This window comes from Felis catus, chromosome B3 (assembly GCF_018350175.1).
Source record: "Felis catus isolate Fca126 chromosome B3, F.catus_Fca126_mat1.0, whole genome shotgun sequence".
In the NCBI taxonomy this organism is placed as follows: Eukaryota; Metazoa; Chordata; class Mammalia; order Carnivora; family Felidae; genus Felis; species Felis catus.
In genome coordinates, this window is record NC_058373.1 from 145,032,709 (window position 1) to 145,051,250 (window position 18,542).

The 18,542-nt window shown below is 44.1% G+C and overlaps 1 protein-coding gene across 11 annotated transcripts in view; it reads left to right on the forward strand.

The window, feature by feature from the left end:
- Nucleotides 1-17,754, forward strand: part of MARK3 (microtubule affinity regulating kinase 3) — a 113,482-nt gene extending 95,728 nt beyond the window's left edge. For 7 of the 11 annotated variants that reach the window (XM_023256094.2, XM_023256097.2, XM_023256101.2 and 4 more), the window contains 4 exons: nt 8,353-8,610; nt 13,419-13,445; nt 14,743-14,787; nt 17,210-17,754. In XM_023256094.2, coding sequence (XP_023111862.1) covers nt 8,353-8,610; nt 13,419-13,445; nt 14,743-14,787; nt 17,210-17,555 — 676 coding nt within the window. In that variant the 3' untranslated portion in view covers nt 17,556-17,754. The remainder of the gene's footprint in view (nt 1-8,352; nt 8,611-13,418; nt 13,446-14,742; nt 14,788-17,209) is intronic. The other 4 variants (XM_023256099.2, XM_023256100.2, XM_023256096.2 and 1 more) reach the window with 3 other exon arrangements.
- Nucleotides 17,755-18,542: the final 788 nt, after the last annotated feature.

Sequence of the window (18,542 nt, forward strand, 5' to 3'; positions counted from 1 at the left end):
AGCTTTCCCACAGGACACAGATCTGAAGCGGTGGTGTCATTCCAGAATAGCAAATAGGGAAATGTGTATTATGCTGTGTACAGTAATAACTTGAACAAAGGGTAGAGCGGGGAGGGATAAGGACCTGAGGTGCATGGGGCCGTGCCTCTAGAGGACAGTGGGAGGTAGGGTGAGTGAGCCTCAGTAACAGGCCAGCAGTCTGCCAGAGGAGCCAAGGGGACAAGCAGTAACACAGTCTCCACCTTGGACACACTTGAGAACCCCAGGAAGATACAGAGAGTAGTCTTCTGGATGATTTTCATTTTAATCTGGCAGGGAAGCAGGCACACATAGGGTAAGTACAGTTTAAAATACAAATAAAGTAATATGTCAATAAGGAGAGAATTATATCATGCAAACAACTTTGTTAGGGTTACCAAATAAGAAATAAGGTGGGGGGGTAGGGGCACCTGGCTGGCCATTTAGTGGAGCATGTGACTCTTGATCTCAAGGTTGTAAATTCAAGCCCCATGTTGGGCATAGAGATTACCTAAAAATAATAAAAAAGTCTTGGGGCACCTGGGTGACTCAGTCAGTTAAGCGTCTGGCTCTTGATTCTGGCTCAGGTCATGATCTGACTGTTTATGAGCTCTACGCTGACAATGTGGAGCCTGCTTGGAATTCTCTCTCCCTCCCTTTCTGCCCCTCTCCCGCATGCAGGCGTGCACTCTCTCTCTTACTCTCTCTCTCAAAATAAATATATATGTGTAAAAAAAAAAATGTTTGCTAAAAAAATAATAAAAGTTTTAAAAAGAAAAAAGCTGAGTGGGATTAAGTAGGTCCGAAGACCATAGTTTGTGCGGAGAGAAAAAAGAGAAGTTGAGATTGGTGGAGTAAATGTATTCTGTATGGACAAATTTCTCAGGCAGGCATGGATTTTCCTTCTTCCTTTTGGTAAGAATAGTGTATAAATTAAATTCAAAGGGTGAGATAAAGCTACAGCAACCAGTTAAAGTTCTGTGGTAGAAATCCATAAAGTAATTCCTGCCATCTTTAATTGTCCCTTGGCCCCCTAACTTGAACATTGTCTGGTCTCGTCACTTGTCCCATGTGTGGCATCAAAATGGTTTCTTTTTTTCTGACATTTACTCTCTGATACTGCATTGTATGGTTTCTGTTCCGTTTAGATCTCACTAGTCAAATGTTTGATCACTAACTTCTGTGACAGACTGAACAAAAATTCTTCTTTCCTTTTTCATCCTTAAAACCAGACTGTTTATAACTTCTCTCTTCCATACACCACTGAACTCTGAATTTGACATGAAGGTAAAAGCTTATTGTGGAAGATTATGTTGATTTTTCAGAGCATTTTTAGAAATATTTACATTCTAGTGCTCTCTTGTCTGATTCCTATTTGTGTGCTTGTTTTAACACCTTTTCTTTATGATTAAAATCTATTAATAACTTGAGTATATTATAGTAGCTGTGCTAGATAGCTTACAAATATGATTGGTATATTTATTTTCTAATAGTATAGTTTATTCTCTAGTAAAGTTTCTTTTATTAGTTACATTCTCAAGTCTACCAAATTTCATCTAGTTCAAGAGGATATCAGTAGGAGACTTAATTAGGAGTTTCTAATATAAATGTTGCTTCATGATTCTTCTTTCTTTTGGAAATTCTTCTAAGTTGTTCAGCTCTTCTGTCAGATGCCTTTTGAACTTTGAAAGTACAATTCTCAGGGCGCCTGGGTGGCTCAGTTGGTTTAGGGTCTGACTTTGGCTCAGGTCATGATCTCACAGCTCATGGGTTCGAGCCCTGCATTGGGCTCTGTGCTGACAGCTCAGAGCCTGGAGCCTGCTCCGGATTCTGTGTCTCCCTCTGTCTCTGCCCCTCTCCTGCTCACACTTCCTCTCTCTCTGTCTCTCAAAAATGAATAAAGGTTAAAAAAAATTTTTTTTTGAAAGTACAATTCTCTGAAGTTCAGGGTCAGACTTTTTTTTTTTTTTTAATGTTTATTTTTGAGAGAGAGAAAGAGAGACAGAGTGCAAACAAGGAAGGGACAGAGAGAGAGGGAGACACAGAATCTGGAGCAGGCTGCAGTCTCTGAGCTGGCAGCACAGAGCCTGACATGGGGCTCGAACCCACAAACCGTGAGATCATGACCTGAGCTGAAGTCTGTCGCTTAACTGACTGAGCCCCCAGGTGCCCCTCAGGGTCAAACTTTTTAAAAAGGCCGTTAAGGATGAAGATCTACTCTCTGCTACCCGGCTTGTGTTTGTGTGTGTGCACATGCTCTTCTAACCCTTCCTTCCTGCAGTTATCCAATTCACTCTTTGGAAAGAGTTTGAAGAATTCTCTGATTTTTTTGGAGTCATTACCCTTGTGTCCTCCCTGCCCTATTGAGCTGACTCCTCCTTATCCCAACCTAGGCCTCACTGCTTTCATTAGCTTCAGTCACTTAAACGCTTTGCTTTTGAAAAAGTTGTTTCTATCTTTAGCCAAACAGAGCCTCGGTGCCAAACCACACAAGATTGGGCCCTTAATTTTTATAATCTCTAGATTTTCTTTTTCTATCATACAAGTTAATGGAAAAACTGTGGAAAATTATTGGAGGGCGTGAATGCCAAAGTAGTCATATTTTTTACTCTCAGAGCACGAAATGTGACTTTTTCACCTGTGAAATAGATGCTGAAAGATAAATTCGATGCACTGGACCTTCTCTGTGCACAGATGACTTCTTAGGGAAGTTACTGCTTTCTTCTCTCTCATATGGATCTCTTACTCTTTAAATACTGGTGAGCGGCAGATGCCGGGGTCCATGTTAACTTCTGAAAGGACATTCGTTTCATGTTTAACCATAAATATATGGGATTTTTTTTCATGTATGTGTGTGTATGTGTGTGTGTATGTTTATACAGAATTCCAGTATGAGCATGATCATGCTAGTGAAAACTATGCATGTTTACAACCAAAGGCTGTACGTGCCCCAAACAAGCTGGTTTTCAGCTGTCTTCAGAATCCTGCTGTGAGCAGTGAGCACGAGATGAGGTTTTCAAGCCTCGCCACCAGCCATGTGATCATTTTTTTCATTTTAAAATTAATTTTATGCGTTGATTCTTACTAGTGCTGTTTATCAGCCTCACTGTATGAAAAATAATGCTAATCAGTGTTGTTTAAGGGACAGAAGTTACAAGTTTGGCAAACTGTTGCTTTGGCTTGAGCACATGTGAGTAGTTTTCTAAGGAAGACTGTTGTTTTGACACCACGCATGCTGAAGTCCAGCTTATTTTCTGCTACATGTTCTGGTATAATTATTCTACCTTCTTTTGATGGCAGACTCTGAAGATGGCCCAATTTCAAATTGACTAACAGTCAGTACAAAGTAGGCATGAGAAAGTGTAATTACATCTTCAGTTGTAAGATTCTGTCAGAATCACGTAGGTTTTTATAATGAGTCTTAAACCACTGAGCACAGGCACTGACACATAATGCTTAACAAAAAACTAGGTTATCGAAGTACTGGTAATAAACCATTCTGATGGGAATGTAAAAATTTTCTGAGTTTACACTCACTTTTTGACTTAATAATTTTGCTAACCGACACAAATAACATGGACTCTGCCCTGCTTTTTCATATGCTTCTAGATAGTTACAGAAGACTGTTTAAAAAAAAGACTGTTGCAAATGTATTCATTTGAATACCCCCGAAGAAGGAGTGTGATATGGTTATAATAAAGCACAACAGAACAGAATCTTTTTTTAAGTTTATTTATTTTTAGAGAGCATGCAAGTTGGGGAGGGGCAGAGAGAAAGAGAGAATCCCAAGCAGACTCCACCCTACCAGCACAGCACAGAACCCGACGTTGCGGCTCAAACTCATAAACCATGAGATCATGACCTGGGCTGAAATCAGACACTCAATTCACTGAGCTACCCAGGCGCCCCAACAGAATCTTTTCAAATAAATTTTAGGCATTTGATATTCTAGATAAGATTTTATAAGTGTAAAATGGCTCTATTATTTTATCCATTTGTCATGCATCAAGGCACAGGGATTGAGCAGAGAAAGTGTGATCACAGTTCACACATGTATCTTTACTTTTAATTTTGCTTTTTCCCAGTCACTGAGTATAGTTTGAATCAGCACCCCAGAACATTTCATGTCAGAATGTTCTGCTGTGGGAGAGATGTCCTGTCAAATTGAAAATACCTGTCCTTGGGGAGCCTGGGTGGCTCAGTTGGTTAAGCATCCAGCTCTTGGTCTCGGCTCAAGTCATGATCTCAAAATTCGTGGGGTCGAGCCCCATGTTGGGCTCCACGCTGACAGCACAGAGCCTGCTTGGGATTCTCTCTCTCTTGTCTTTCCCCTGCTTGTATGTGTGTGTTTTCCCTCTCTCTCAAAATAAATAAACATTTGAAAAAGTAGAAAATACCTGTCCTTTAGTCACTGTAAGTGGATTAGAATTTTAGAAAAAAGATAGACATAAGTACAAAGCAGTTAGGATGAAGTTTCTAAAATAATTCATTTAATTGCATTTAGGATTATTGTGTCAAAAAACTTAATAATTTATAATGAAAATATCAATTTACACTTCCTTTTTAGGAAGGTCTCTGAGAAGGGTCAGTTTCTTTGCTGTGAAGTGTGTGTCCGGTCTTGCTATGCTTCTGTGCCCTGTGGATCTTGCCTGTGCTGGGCAGCCTACAAGCAGCGTGTCTCAGGAGGAGTAGATCAAGCGTCTTCTGCTCTATATGCTGACGAAAAGCCCTTGCCTTCTTCTGAGTCTTTGGGATCTTTTGTATTCTCCAGGGAAGGAAACAGATAACCCTGTCTTCCCTTCTTCCCTTGCTTTTAATGCACCCGTTGATCCCAGCTTCTAATGTGGGCAAGAGAATGTCAGCAGCTGGTCAGAGGCATCAAGCATATTGACCCTTGACCTGCCCTAAGCAGGTAATAGAGCACAAAAGACAGTCGTATTAGCTGTAATGTAACTTCTTAAAAAATAAAGTATGTATTTGCATATATGTATGTATGTCTATGTATAAGAAACTAGCAAGCCTTTCTTCAGATAGTTGAATCATTCCTTGTTCTACTCTTTCTCCTTACTTCTCACTACTGCACTTGACTAGTTTTTAAACAGAGTTGAAGGGACAGCTGGGTGGCTCAGTCGGTTGAGCGTCCGACTTCAGCTCAGATCATGGTCTCGCAGTTTGTGAGTTCAAGCCCCACATGGGGCTCGTTGCTGTCAGCCCATCAGTGCAGAGCCCGCTTCATATTCTTCTGTCTCCTTTCTGCCCCCTCCCCCACTTGTACTCTCCAAAAAATAAATATTTAAAAAAAAAAAAAAAAGTTGAATCATTTAGGACTCTGTGCTGCATCACAGGAACCCAGTCCAAACAAGCTTAAATTCAAAAGGGCATATTTGATTTCCTAGAACTAAAAATGTCTAGGAATAGAGTCAGGGTCCATCTCCTACTTCTGCTTCCTCTGTGGTGGTTCCCCTGTTGGGCTCACAGCATCAGACTTGGCATCTTCCCACACTCAGCTCTGCTCAGACAGAAGCCCTGCAGCTGTCTCTGGGTCTGTGTTGGTCTGGCTTTGGCCATGTGCCTGTCTCTAAGTCTGTCACTGACCAGGGTGGCTGGGAAACCCTGGGGTGGAGTCATTGACATCCAGAGCCTAGGAACTTGCTTCCCTAATAGCAGAATTCAAGTGTCGTTGCCACAGGATAAAGAGTAGGTGCTGAGTGGCAAAAACACAAAACTGAATCTCTTTTTATCTTTATAAGGTACTCATTTTCAGTTCTTGGACTATATTAGAGCCATTCTCCCAAGTCAGAAGACAGAATTCTCAAACAGAAATGCAGGGACACACAAATCTTGAGCAATTTATTATAAAGTGCCCATCCTCCCCCCAATGTCAGGACTGTAAGAACTCCAGTTCATTAACTTCTCGGGAGAGCATTCATTGAGCACCATGCTTCCAGGACACTCTATCAGGGAAAGGTCACTGGGGTAGCACAGGGTGGCAGGGGCACATACTCAGTACAAAATGGGAATGATAAACTCCTGATGGGAGAGGATGACTTCATGGAGATGACTTCATGGAGAGGGTGACCTCTGGGTTGAATTTTGATGAAAATAGGTGCCTGCACTCCAGGCACAGAGAATAGTTCCTGTGAAAGTTATTTGACCTGATGCATGACCAAGGGATTGCACATCATTAGGAGCTCCAGAAAGTCAAGTCCCAGAGGTGACAGTAGAAGGTAGAACCTGGAGATACAGCTTGGCACCGCTGGGCTGTGGGTACCTGAGGGTGTGACCGGGATGCCAGGGTGAGGAATTTGAAGTCTGTCCTGAAGATGCAGCATGCTTTTGAAAGGCTGTAAGTTGATGAGTGACAAGGTCAGGTTTGCATCTTGGGACGTTCATGGCTATATGTTGGACAGGTTGGGAAGTGTGTAGCCAAGACAGGCACTGAGGTATAGGTCCGTGTGGGAGAGAAGGGGAGAGGTGCAGAGACCCTGGGGTAGAGGTGGGGGCGTATATGCAGACTGACACACGGGGTCTGAGTCCTGAGTCCCCGGCTCTCCTCCAAGGAGAGAAACTGCCTCTTCGGAGCTCCAAGGGCAAGATGACTTGAGTTGGAATTAAAGCAGAGTGGCCAGGGCGCGGCTCGTCTCTCTCTGTGCCGGGGGAAGCTGCAGGCATCCAGCCATGTCCATCATTCTTTTTCTCTGTCTGCAAACAGTTAATTTACTCTTAATAGTTTTCCTGCCTTGAAAAAAGGGGTTCTGTTGACCCCTTAAGAATTTTGACTGTTGTTTATAAAGAAGTGAATGTCCTTTGCGTAGGAAGATTCTCATCTATCTTAAAACAGCATAGGACACTTTGATAAATAGCAACTAATTATTATATGTGTCATTTTACTAGTCCATTTAAAATATGTCTGTGTGTTTGGAGAACAGACCGAAAGCAAGGTGTGCTCATATTATAGATTCACTCAACCAGTTCAGTTTGAATGGAGACATCTCTTTTAGGAAAGGCTTTATTTTGTACACAGCTCAGAAAACGTTGCCCCCTCACCTAAATATTCAAACAAGTAAGATGTCATTCCCCCCCCCCCACCTTAAAGCTAATATAGCTTGGGGCGCATGTGTGGCTCAGTCAGTTAAGTGTCAGACTTCAGCTCAGGTCATGATCTCACAATTTGTGAGTTTGAGCCCCACATCGGGCTGTGTGCTGATAGCTCAGAGCCTGGAGCCTGCTTCGGATTCTGTGTCTCCTTCTCTCTGCCTCTCTCTCTCTCTCTCTCTCTCTCAAAAATAAATAAACACTTTTTTAAAAGGCTAAGAAATCTTTTACTTTATTTGCGGGGAGGTGGGGTGGGGTGGGGAAAGGCAGCTACAGGTCAGTAATTGCTACAGAATCCCCAAAACAAGGTTAAGAGGAAGGTGTGTGCTTTAAATAGCAGATAACTTTTTCTGTCACTGTGCCATCATATTGTTGTTTCTGCCTCTGCCTGATCCCAACCCCCCTCCCAGCCTGACAGAAGTGTTCGCTTCTGCAGCTAGCCCTGCCTCAGTGGGTGAGACATCAGGTCGATGTCCATGCCAACCTATGGGCACCCCTCCGATGATGGTACCTCCAATAGACAGTGAAGGAGGGAAATGTGAGGCTGTGTAAGAAAAGTGCACATTCCTTGTGAAACTAATGTGTACCCACCGCTGCTTCATTCTGTGCTGTGGATTTTATAGTCCGCGATGTGTTACTATCTGTGGTCCACAGGTGTTCTTCCTGTGTGTGGTTTTAGTTAAGCACATCCTGTCTCACGGTGTCCTTGGTCGTCTGTGCCTTTGCATACTACAGAAGGCGTAAGAAATCCCCCTCCTCTTCACAGTGCTCTTAGCATGTGGAATTTCACAGGAAACATGCCATTTGTATGTCTCTAAAACTTTTTAGTTGCCTGTTCATTTCACGTTTCTTTCTTTCACAGGGGCAGGGTTCTCGCACATAAGCACTTTGAGGAGGGAAGCAAAGGGAAAAAGCTTGAGTTAGCCATTCTGTGTCCTAGAATTTCCCTGCATTAATCTTGTCCTTGAAAATATGTACGACCTATTCCCTTAAACCCCACGAGGCTCTGTCTCATTGTATACCATCTATTTGATACCCTTTCCTATTTAACTTGCCTTTTGGTCCTGAGTTCTATAAAATACTGCCTTGGGTCTAGATCTATTAGAACTGACTTTGTCCACTGAGGATAAAAGGTGTCTTTTGGGATCGTGGATTGTCGTGCGCCATGTTTGCCACACAGCTGGGCTTTTGCCAACCACGTGACAGTGAGAGTGAGTCTGTTCTGTTCTGCCCTACTAGCACTATTCCTGATCCGAGGACTCCCGTTGCTTCAACGCACAGTGTCAGCAGCGCGGCCACCCCAGACCGGCTCCGCTTCCCGCGGGGCACCGCCAGCCGCAGCACTTTCCACGGGCAGCCCCGGGAGCGGCGGACCGCCACGTATAACGGCCCACCTGCCTCGCCCAGCCTGTCCCACGAAGCCACACCACTGTCGCAGACTCGAAGCCGAGGCTCCACTAATCTTTTTAGTAAATTAACTTCAAAACTCACAAGGAGGTAAGTGCCAGGTGGTGCTGGTTGTTTGCAGCCAATGTAAGAGCAAAAGGAGAAACGTCTTCTCTGTCGTGTGACGCGGCTGCCCAGATACTTTCCACTTGGTCTTTAGCTCGTGTTTTTCTGGTTTATATATAGAACTTTATACTTTAAAACCTTTTAGAATAGGAATTACAGAGCTCAGAGTCTTCCCGACATCAGAAGCCCCTCTAGCACTTGGGAGGTTGTCGTTCTCTTTAATTACTGTTCTTTTGATCACACATCTGCCCACATGCATGGTTACTGCAGCTTAGTGCAAGCTGGCACTTCGGAAGCCGTCCCCGAGGAAGACAGCGTGCGGTGCGGCCAGCCTGGACGCAGAGGAGAGAGACCTCTCTTCTCTCATGTCGTGCCAGCATCTCTGAGGAGCACTAAGTTTCTTAGGGTCTAAATCTTAAAAACTGTTCTCTCTTGGTCTCAGTAAGCTATAGTAAGAACAAAGTAACTTGCTTAAACGGTACAGTTTGGCGGATAAAATTCCTGATTTATTCTCACCAAGATATAGTAAATCTGCTTGTGTATAAAATCCTTCATGTGATACTTTTTCCCTTGAGGTATTTTGAACTTTATTTCCATAACCTCATCTGGAGGCTGCAAAGGCCTAGAATCACTGATGGCTATGAGAGGAGGAAGTGCCCCTTTGCACCATAAACACATAGGCCGAGGCACCGCCAGCTGGGCCCACACTCAGGAGACTGAGGGCCCCTGCACTTTCAGGACTCCCAGGAGAGATTTCTTAGACACTGAGCTTCACCGAGGATTAGTACGTCCAAGGCATCCTGCCGCTTTGCCCGCTGCAGACCCTCTTTTCATCTGTATTTTACTCAGAACAACAGTGGGGTCTTCTCCAAGCCTGAACTAGCTGGCGCCCCCTGTGGCTCACCAGCTGCCTGCTGTGGTTCCTTCCATTTTTGGAATTTAACCTGTAAGCCAAATACTGCATTTTCAGTCTCCTTAATTCGTCCAGTATTTTTATGTTCTTTTAGTATTTTTAGTCTTTCTCCGGGTACTCTGCTTATTGTCAGGACATGGCTACCAAGTTAGGAGGACTTCTGCTGTCTCTTATCATCGGCTGGAGGCCAGATAGGTGCCAGAAGTTACAGCGGCCTCTTGTTCTCTTCTCGGCTCCTTTGCTGAGACCCCCTTTTCCAAACTGGGCAGAGTGGTCTAAAGGACTTTGCCAAGTTTGGGGCACCCACTCGTGACCAGTAAAAGAATCAGGGAGCTCAATCCAGGAAGAGTCTGCTGACCCCAGAATAATTCATTCCTTGTTTTTAGGATCATCCCATGGCCTGTCCCAGGCCTCCCTGTCCCCTAGTTGCTTCATTATGGACTAGGCTGAAATGGAATCTGTTTCCAAAACTTGGGTGGTAGGAGACAGAGCCTGGTATCATTCACCTGGCTGTTTGCCTTCCCAACTGAGCTTCATGTCGACGGGTATTTTGCCCTGTAAGAGCCCTGAGTGTAGAGGGGATATGCATCAGTCAGGTCTGTCTGAGATCTAGTTACAGGTCAGCTAGTTCTGTGTCTTTACACTTTGGTCTACGATGGGCTCTTTAGGTAAAACGTCATATGTCAGGGGCTCCTGGCTGGCTCAGTCAGTAGAGCACGAGACTCTAATTTTTTTTTAACGTTTATTTATTTTTGAGACAGAGACAGAGCATGAACAGGGGAGGAGTAGAGAGAGAGGGAGACACAGAATCTGAAGCAGGCTCCAGGCTCTGAGCCGTCAGCCCAGAGCCCGACGCAGGGCTCGAATTCACAGACTGTGAGATCGTGACCTGAGTTGAAGTCGGACACTTAACCGACTGAGCCACCCAGGCACTCCAGTAGAGCACGAGACTCTTGATCTTGGGGATGTGAGTTCAAGCCCCATGTTAGGTGAAGGAATTACTTAGAAATAAAATCTGGGGGATGGTGGGGCACCTGGGTGGCTCAGTCAGTTAAGCATCCAACTCTTGATCTCACCTCAGGTCACGATCTCATGGTTTGTGAGTTCGAGCCCCGCATCAGGCTCTGTGCTGACAGCATGGAGCCTGCTTGGTATTCTCTGTCCCCCTCTCTCTCGGCCCCTCCCCTCTCATGCTCGCTCGCTCGCTCTCTCTCTCTCTCTCAAAATAAATACATAAATAAACTTAAAAAAAATATCTTGGGGCACCTGAGTGGCTCAGTCAGTTAAGTGTCTGACTTTGGCTCAGGTCATGATCTCACAGTTCTTGGGTTCAAGCCCCACATCAGTCTCTGTACTGACAGCTCGGAGCCTGGAGCCTGCTTCAGATTTTGTGTCTCCCTCTCTCTCTCTGCCCCTCCCTGCTGACACTGTCTGTCTGTCTGTCTGTCTGTCTCTCTCTCTCTCTCTCTCTCTATCTCTCTCTCTCTCTCTCTCTCTCTCTCTCTCCTTCAAAAATAAACATTAAAAAAAAAAAGATTTTATTTTTAAGTAATCTCTACCGCCAATGTGGGCTCAAACTCAACAATCCCAAGATCAGCAGTCACATGCTCTTCCTACTGAGCCAGCTGGGCACCCCTGATTGTTGCCTCTGTGCTGTATTTTTCCTGTGTGCTAAGTTAAGGTAGATAAGCGTCCTTAGATGTACAGAGCTATACTTGTTTCTCATTGATAAACATGCACGTGTCACATACGTACAAACACATTCTCACATACTCACATAATCTCCACCGTCCACCTTGTGTAGTAGATACTCTTACTGTTGTGTAGAACAAGCTGGAAATGAGATTCAGAGAGTTTGAGGCACATGTTGAAGATTCTACAGCCAAAAAATGCTGAGCCAGAAAGGTGCCTCCAGAAGAGGCCCTCCAGGGCACACTGCGTGTGCTGCCCTGCAGAGCAGAACGGTCAAGGATAGTGTAGGCTGGAATCCTTGTCCCTCATTCTCTAATTTAGTGTATTTCATGCATTTCAATTAAAATTGGAGACAGATTTCTTGGTTTAATTAAAAAAAAAAGTCTCAGGGGTCATCTTACTTTACATTTTCAGGCAATTTCCACCCCTAAAGATTTACAGAAAGGTAGTCTTCTGTTTGTTAAAGTTTGCAAACTGAGGTCTGTAGTCTTCCCTGGTTACTGCACTTTAGCGGTGGTCCGTTTCTTCTTGCTGCTGCTGTCAGCGTTGGCTGCTTATCCTGCCTGACAATAAATGCTAAGATCAGAGTCCTGGTGCCCAAAAGAGGCTCAGGTGTTCTCACTCAGGTGCTGCGTCAGAGGCCTGCTCAGATCTGGTGGGGGGAGATCCGCCGCCAGGAAGCCTGTGTTCTGCTCTTGGCTCTGACCCTGCCCTGGGTACGTGTGGCTTTGGAGAGCTGTGTGCTCTCCAACCTCGGAAGCCATTTGTAGTCAGAAGGAGCAAGGCTTCCCTCTCCTGGGGCCAGGCCTGGCCTGCTTAGGGTTCTCAGGGTCACTCCTACCCTATAGGCAGAACAGCCCGGGCGTGATGTAGGTGCCTCTGTGTGCCTTGCGCTGGTCCGCGGGGCCTGGCAGGAGTAGAGAGCCTCAGTCCCGCAGCTCCTCCTCTTTATACCTCAGGGATTCATGGCTGAAAAAGCGGGGAAAAGCAGTTGGGTGCTTGACCAATAACCCTGACCTTTCTCAGGCAGAAAATTGGGAAGTGAAAGTACCGAAAGGCCTTTTAATCAATTTTCAACTAAAATAATCTTTTGAATAATCCTGCCTTATTATGTAGTGCTTAATTATTTACAAAATCCTGTCACATGCATGATCTTCTCTGCTGCATATAACCCCTCTGTGGACCACTTCTGATCTGATTATGAAGTGGTTGGCTGTTACCTACAGTCGTTAGCTGTTTTTTAATTGGGCAGCATCTGAAGCAATGTCAAAGTTACCAGTATTAGAAAAACCGACCCACGGAATTCGTTACTTCATTCACTCAGACTGAATTCTGTGTTCGGTCACAGAACTGGGAAGTTTCAGAAATGGTTTGACAAGGCCAGCCTGCGCTCGCCCAGGAATGCTGACCACATGATCGTACAAGCCTGATGGGTAGTTTGGAATTTCTTTTGTCAGATTCTGTTCAGTACAACCTCAGTATCTCCTTAAGTTTTAATGAGCAAAGTTACTTCTAAATACAGTTATTCCATTTTATTACACAGAACATAAACATGAAACCCCCGTTGTTACCATTTTGTTTCCATTCATTTTGCTGTCTAAAACTCTGAAAAGTCCACTTCATTTTAAACCGCAGTAACTTACTGTTTTATTAAGAAGTGATTTATGTGATACCACTGTAACAGACATTCTGTTAATGTTTAAATCGTCTTCCTGAAATAAGTAATGGTTCTCTTAATGGTTGAACATTTTAAAATGAACTTTTTAATGTTGTATAGAAGGTGAGATTTTTGTTCATAGAATATTCTGAAGAGAATCAAGAAATGTTACTTTATTACTATAGTATATTGCACATGACTTAAGTCATTTCTTTAACATGGAATGTTGGATTTTATTAGCTTAAAGTCTATCCATCTGAAGAACCTTTAAATTTAATTACAGCCAATGTCAATATTTACTGCTAAATTTTTTCTTACAAGGACAGATTTTTTTATATTTCTAGAAAATTAAAAGATCATGTACTCGATTACCTGTAATTTTACTTTTTCAACAAATGTCACTGTTTCATCGTTCATTGGACAGAAGAGGAGCCCTGTTTTGTTGTTTTTCTTTCTATAATTGACTAGATTTTCTATTTCATTTGTGCAAGTCATTTTTGTTAATTTTGTTTTTGGCTTAATTTCTTTTAGAAACATGTCATTCAGGTTTATCAAAAGGTAGGATTTATATATACACATTATTTTTCAATCCTTACCCCAAAATGGCTCCTGCAATTAACATCAGGTTTGGCTTTCTAGCCTTGTTTTTGTTTTGTTTTGTTTTGTTTTGTTTTGTTTTGTTTCTTAAAAACTAAACTTTCTGCTGAGAACTACATACTTACTTCTTTGTAAGGAGCCTCGGAAAGAAGTAGATTGACTCTGTCAGGCGCCCACATAACAACAGGCCTGTGCATGCTCTGTGCATTGTCTTTCTTTGGTAGAATTATTTAGCATCCAAATAATTCTGTCTTCATACTAATAACACTTAGCATGCTTCTGTTTGAAGAATGCAATGTTCAGTAATATTAATGTACAATTAATGGTTGGCCTCAGGCATGCAGAAGGTAAGTGGTAACTGTTGCCATTTTTTATTTCATGAAGGATTGAATCTGCAGAAGGCTTTAAAATGACCGGGAAATTAGCTAATATTTTTATGGGGGAAACAAGCATAAAATTCAGACCTACAGCCTCATTTAGTTTGAGGTTTTTAGAAACTAAGATGTGGGCAGCTGTAGAGCAGAAATGCTTTAATATTTTCAGAGAGTTGAAGAGTAGTATTCTAAAAGCCACTTTCCACCAACCACTGAAGAAAGTGTGTCTCATTACTTTTACTTAAGCACTGTAAGAAATCATATTCCTACCAGGTGAATATGTTTTGATGATAACGAATCAGGAGACTAACAACACACACATAATGAGGTAGAAAATCTGCCATTTGGCCTCCATGTGTCCAGAAAGCCAGGCTATGGAATTTTTTCTATGTTGATGAAATCAGTGGGTCACTGAAAGGCTGTGTGAACGTGAGCTCTTTATCAAAAACTGGGAAGAGTGCTTTCCTCCTATGGGAAATTCCACTCCATGATTTTAATCTTCCCAGCAAATTTTTCCTCGGGCAGAAAATTTTATAGTTGAATGTAGGATTTAACTGATAGAATTCATTTCCTTTTAGTTAAAAACGATTACACTTTGGGGGAGGTATTAAAAAGTCAGCAGACCTCCAATTCCAGAGCCAGGCAGAGATGCCCGGTGCGCGGTCGGCCTCCCAGCCTGCCTGCCAGCTCGCACAGAGAACAGCGGCCTGGGCCGGTCACCCCTGGGAGACTACGAGCTGAACAAGAGTTGGCTGGTGACCCCAAGTGCTTTGGATTTGTTCATATTATGACGTCTGTGTTTGTATGTGGGTGGTCGTGTATCGGTCTGTAAGATTTCTTTTCTCTTTCCCATTTCTCTGTGCTTCTGCATTCTGTCCGTTGAGGCTTCCAACTGAATATGAGAGGAACGGGAGATATGAGGGCTCAAGGTGAGGGGAATGATTTTTACTTAAACTATTTTATAGGTATTTACCTCGTGTCTGTGGCAGAGACCATGCTCTTTTCTGACTATCCCACATCAGATCCCTGCTCTCAATGTAGGGATTGCTTGGCAGAGTCCCGTTGTGTGGTTTGTGAAGCAGGAGCCTGTCGCTGCTGCCACCTCTTAGTGGCCACTGGAGGGCGCCAGAGCGCCATGGCTGCCCACTGGTGAAAGCCTTCCAGGTCCAGCCTTTCCACTGGGCTTCCACTGGGCATTTGGGTGCTAAAATATGCCGCCCTCCTGCCTGGGGGCTGATGGCCTGAAGTGAGCTCTGGGAGTCAGTAGGAGCACTCTTGCTGTGTCCATGACTCCTGCACCATCCTGCTCTCAAGGAATGAAAGCAGAATATGGAGTTGAATTTTCATATTTTAAATTAGATGGTTTTTTTGAAGAACAATTATGTAGTCAGGTGTTTTGCTTTTACATTTTGTAGATCATTTTGTATTTCATTACACAATCCGGGGGTGGGGGAGTTCGCCAGATAGGCCCAGGTAGGCTGCCATGGTTCTGGGTCTTTTCTACTCGGGCTCATTCCATCCCAGTCGCCACCATGCTGTTTTGGGTCCCCGTTAACCCATTTGCTCTCTTTCTGCTCTTTCTGAAGCCCAGCTCTGATCATGTGACTTTTCTGAATGAAAAGTTGCAGGGGCCCCATTACCTGACCCACCCTGGGTGGCCTCAGCAGCCCTGGCGTCCCCCACCCTCCCCACCGAGGTTGAGGCAGAGTGCCCGGATGACGGCCTGGCAGCACTCCCACCCCAGGCCTGCCCATCCCAGCCTCAAGCAGGCTCCAGCTGTCCTATTTGCTTCCCGCAAGTACTCAGCGGCTGTTGTGGGGGTGATGCTGTGCCCCCAGTTCCAGTCCATCTGCACACTTGATTATACCCTAAACACATTCTGTGCTTTCCACACCTCCTTGCCTTTGCTTATGATACTCCCTCTGCTCAGCACACGATCTCTCCTTCCCCACCCCCGTTGTATTGGAATTCTATGGGCTCTTGGTAGCTCTTCCCAGATGCCCCTCCCTCCTGGAACCCATTTCCTCATTTCCCCGCCCTCCTCCCTTTAGAGGGCCCTACCTGTCTTTTCTGCCCCCGCCCCCTCATGGTGTGCTCATACCTTTCCTGTGCTAGTGCTATTTTCTTAAGTTGCAGTCTTCCCTCCCTCAACCCCAACGCAGCTTGAGAGCTTTTGCTCATTTTTGTAACCTATTTAGTACCTAAAACAGCATTTTATACACAGGAAGCTCCTGATGAACTTTAGTGGGTGTGAACCAAATTGAATATTTTACCAGCAGCCTGGCAGCTCTATCTAAAGTAAAACCTATAGCCCCAAACCCTCAGCTTTGATGAATTTGCCGATTTTGCCATTGGATTAAGTGTATTTATCATGCACGTGCAGGGTGTTTTTAATACACAAGAGTGTTAGGTGTTCACCTTCCTGATTGAAACATTCAGATGTACACGTGAGAGTGTAAATAACGGGTTTGTGGCAATGATTAAATGCTGGGGAATGGCAGGATAGTAGACACCTGGTCTTGGGGTTCCCAAGAGAATTGTGCCTGGGACCCTGCTATGACATCACCTCTTAGATGTTGGGACCACAGCTTACACTCTGTGCATCGATACAGCTTGCATTCACACCGGTGGTTTCAGTGCTCAGCAGCAGATAAGCTTTAACGTTTCATTTTCCTGTTTCAGTAGTAAGATAATGTCATCTAAGAATTATTTTTAACTGTGACATCAGAATTTTAACAAAATGGAAAAATATTCAGGTGGGCGGAGGGAACTGAGAACAGCCCACCCCACACCCAGCTGTGTACTCAGCATGGGGGGGCCATTTGCAAGGAAAGTGATTTTGAACCATGTGGAGTCACTGGCTATCCTGAGTACCATCTCCAGCGAAAGGTCGTGATGAGCTGAATTAAAAGAAAAGTGGTACTACTGGCCTGCCAACCCGTACTCCCTGAGCTGGGCCTCTGGGGGGCCCTTTCGGCTCCTTGCCGCCCGCAGTCAGCCTAGAGGGGAGAGCTGGGCTTTTGGAGAGGCGCTCCGCCGTGTAATTTGCTGATCTCCAAGGATTCTGTTTCACAAATTATCTTCTTAATTTTATTAAATATAGACGGCTGATGAAGATTTTCCAGCCAGGTAGAATTTTGCCTGTATGGGTTATGATTTGGAAGGGAGTCCGGGGGTGGGTGGTAGATGAATACTTCTCCGTAAAGGAACAGATAATCAGATGTGAGCCTGTGCAAGAAAAATGTGGAGGTCAGTCGTGCTACATCGAAGATGTTGATTATGAGCTAGCTGTAACAGAAAAGGTTGGTTTTTCTGTGCAATTAAAAATAAACCTGCTACTGTGCATTTCAGTCGCAACGTATCTGCTGAGCAAAAGGAGGAAAACAAAGAAGCAAAACCTCGCTCCCTGCGCTTTACCTGGAGCATGAAAACCACTAGTTCCATGGACCCCAGTGACATGATGCGGGAGATCCGCAAAGTGCTGGATGCCAATAACTGCGACTATGAGCAGAGAGAACGCTTCCTACTCTTCTGTGTCCACGGTGATGGGCACGCGGAGAACCTCGTGCAGTGGGAGATGGAGGTGTGCAAGCTGCCAAGACTGTCTCTGAACGGGGTCCGGTTTAAGCGGATATCAGGGACATCCATAGCTTTCAAAAATATTGCTTCCAAAATTGCCAACGAGCTAAAGCTGTAACCCAGTAATTACGGTGTAAATTAAGTAGCAATTTAAAGTGTTTTCCTGAACACTGATGGAAATGTATAGAGTAATATTTAGGTAATAACGTCTGCATCTTCTAAATCATGATATTAAAATATAAGGACGAGAGCACGCCTGGGAGCGGAAGCTGGCCTTTTTTCTACGAATGCACTACATTAAAGATGTGTGACACGCGTGCCCTCTGTCTTATTTCCATTGCCCTGAAAGTCAGCGTGTGACATCATCGCCACGGGCCTCCTGTCTGTGTGGTGTGAGCGTGGACTGTGCGTGTGAAGTAGTGCATACGGAAGCATCTCCTTACACTGGCAGCCAGAGTTGTTACGAGTACCTCTGTGGGAGATCATTTGGTGCTAAAACATTAAAATTGCCAAGGAGGAAAATACTGAATTACTACTAAGAATTAACCTTAACCTTAAGACTAGTTGATAATTAATACAGGTTTACAGTTCATGCCTGTGGTTTTGTGTTTGTTGTTTTGTGTTTTTTTTTTTAGTGCAAAAGGTTTAAATTTATAGTTGTGAACATTGCTTGTGTTTTTCTAAGTAGATTCACAAGATAATTAAAAATTCACTTTTTCTCAGTAAAGTCTTCCATTGTCTCCTAATGCTGTATTTAAGACTCAAATTAAGGCAGTGACTAAATGTTTTTGCCTCCGCCACCAACTTGAACAAAAGCAAATGGAAAGTGTATGAAGGCCTGGGGCCACTTTGTCCTTAGCGTGGATCCCAGCATTTTGTGATTACTAGCATCTTTTTTCTCCAAAGGAAATAAAGGGAGAAGTCGGCCCTCCTGGTGACCTGAGGAGGAAGGGAATCAGGAGCCTCGCGAGCCCATGTGGAGAGACGCCAGGTCTTGACGGTTCTGGGTTGGTTCTCCACGACGTATGTAATTCTCCTCTCTTGTTTTTTGATTCGGTACATGAATCAATCCTACAGCTTTTTCCCAGCACCCTGCATGGTTATA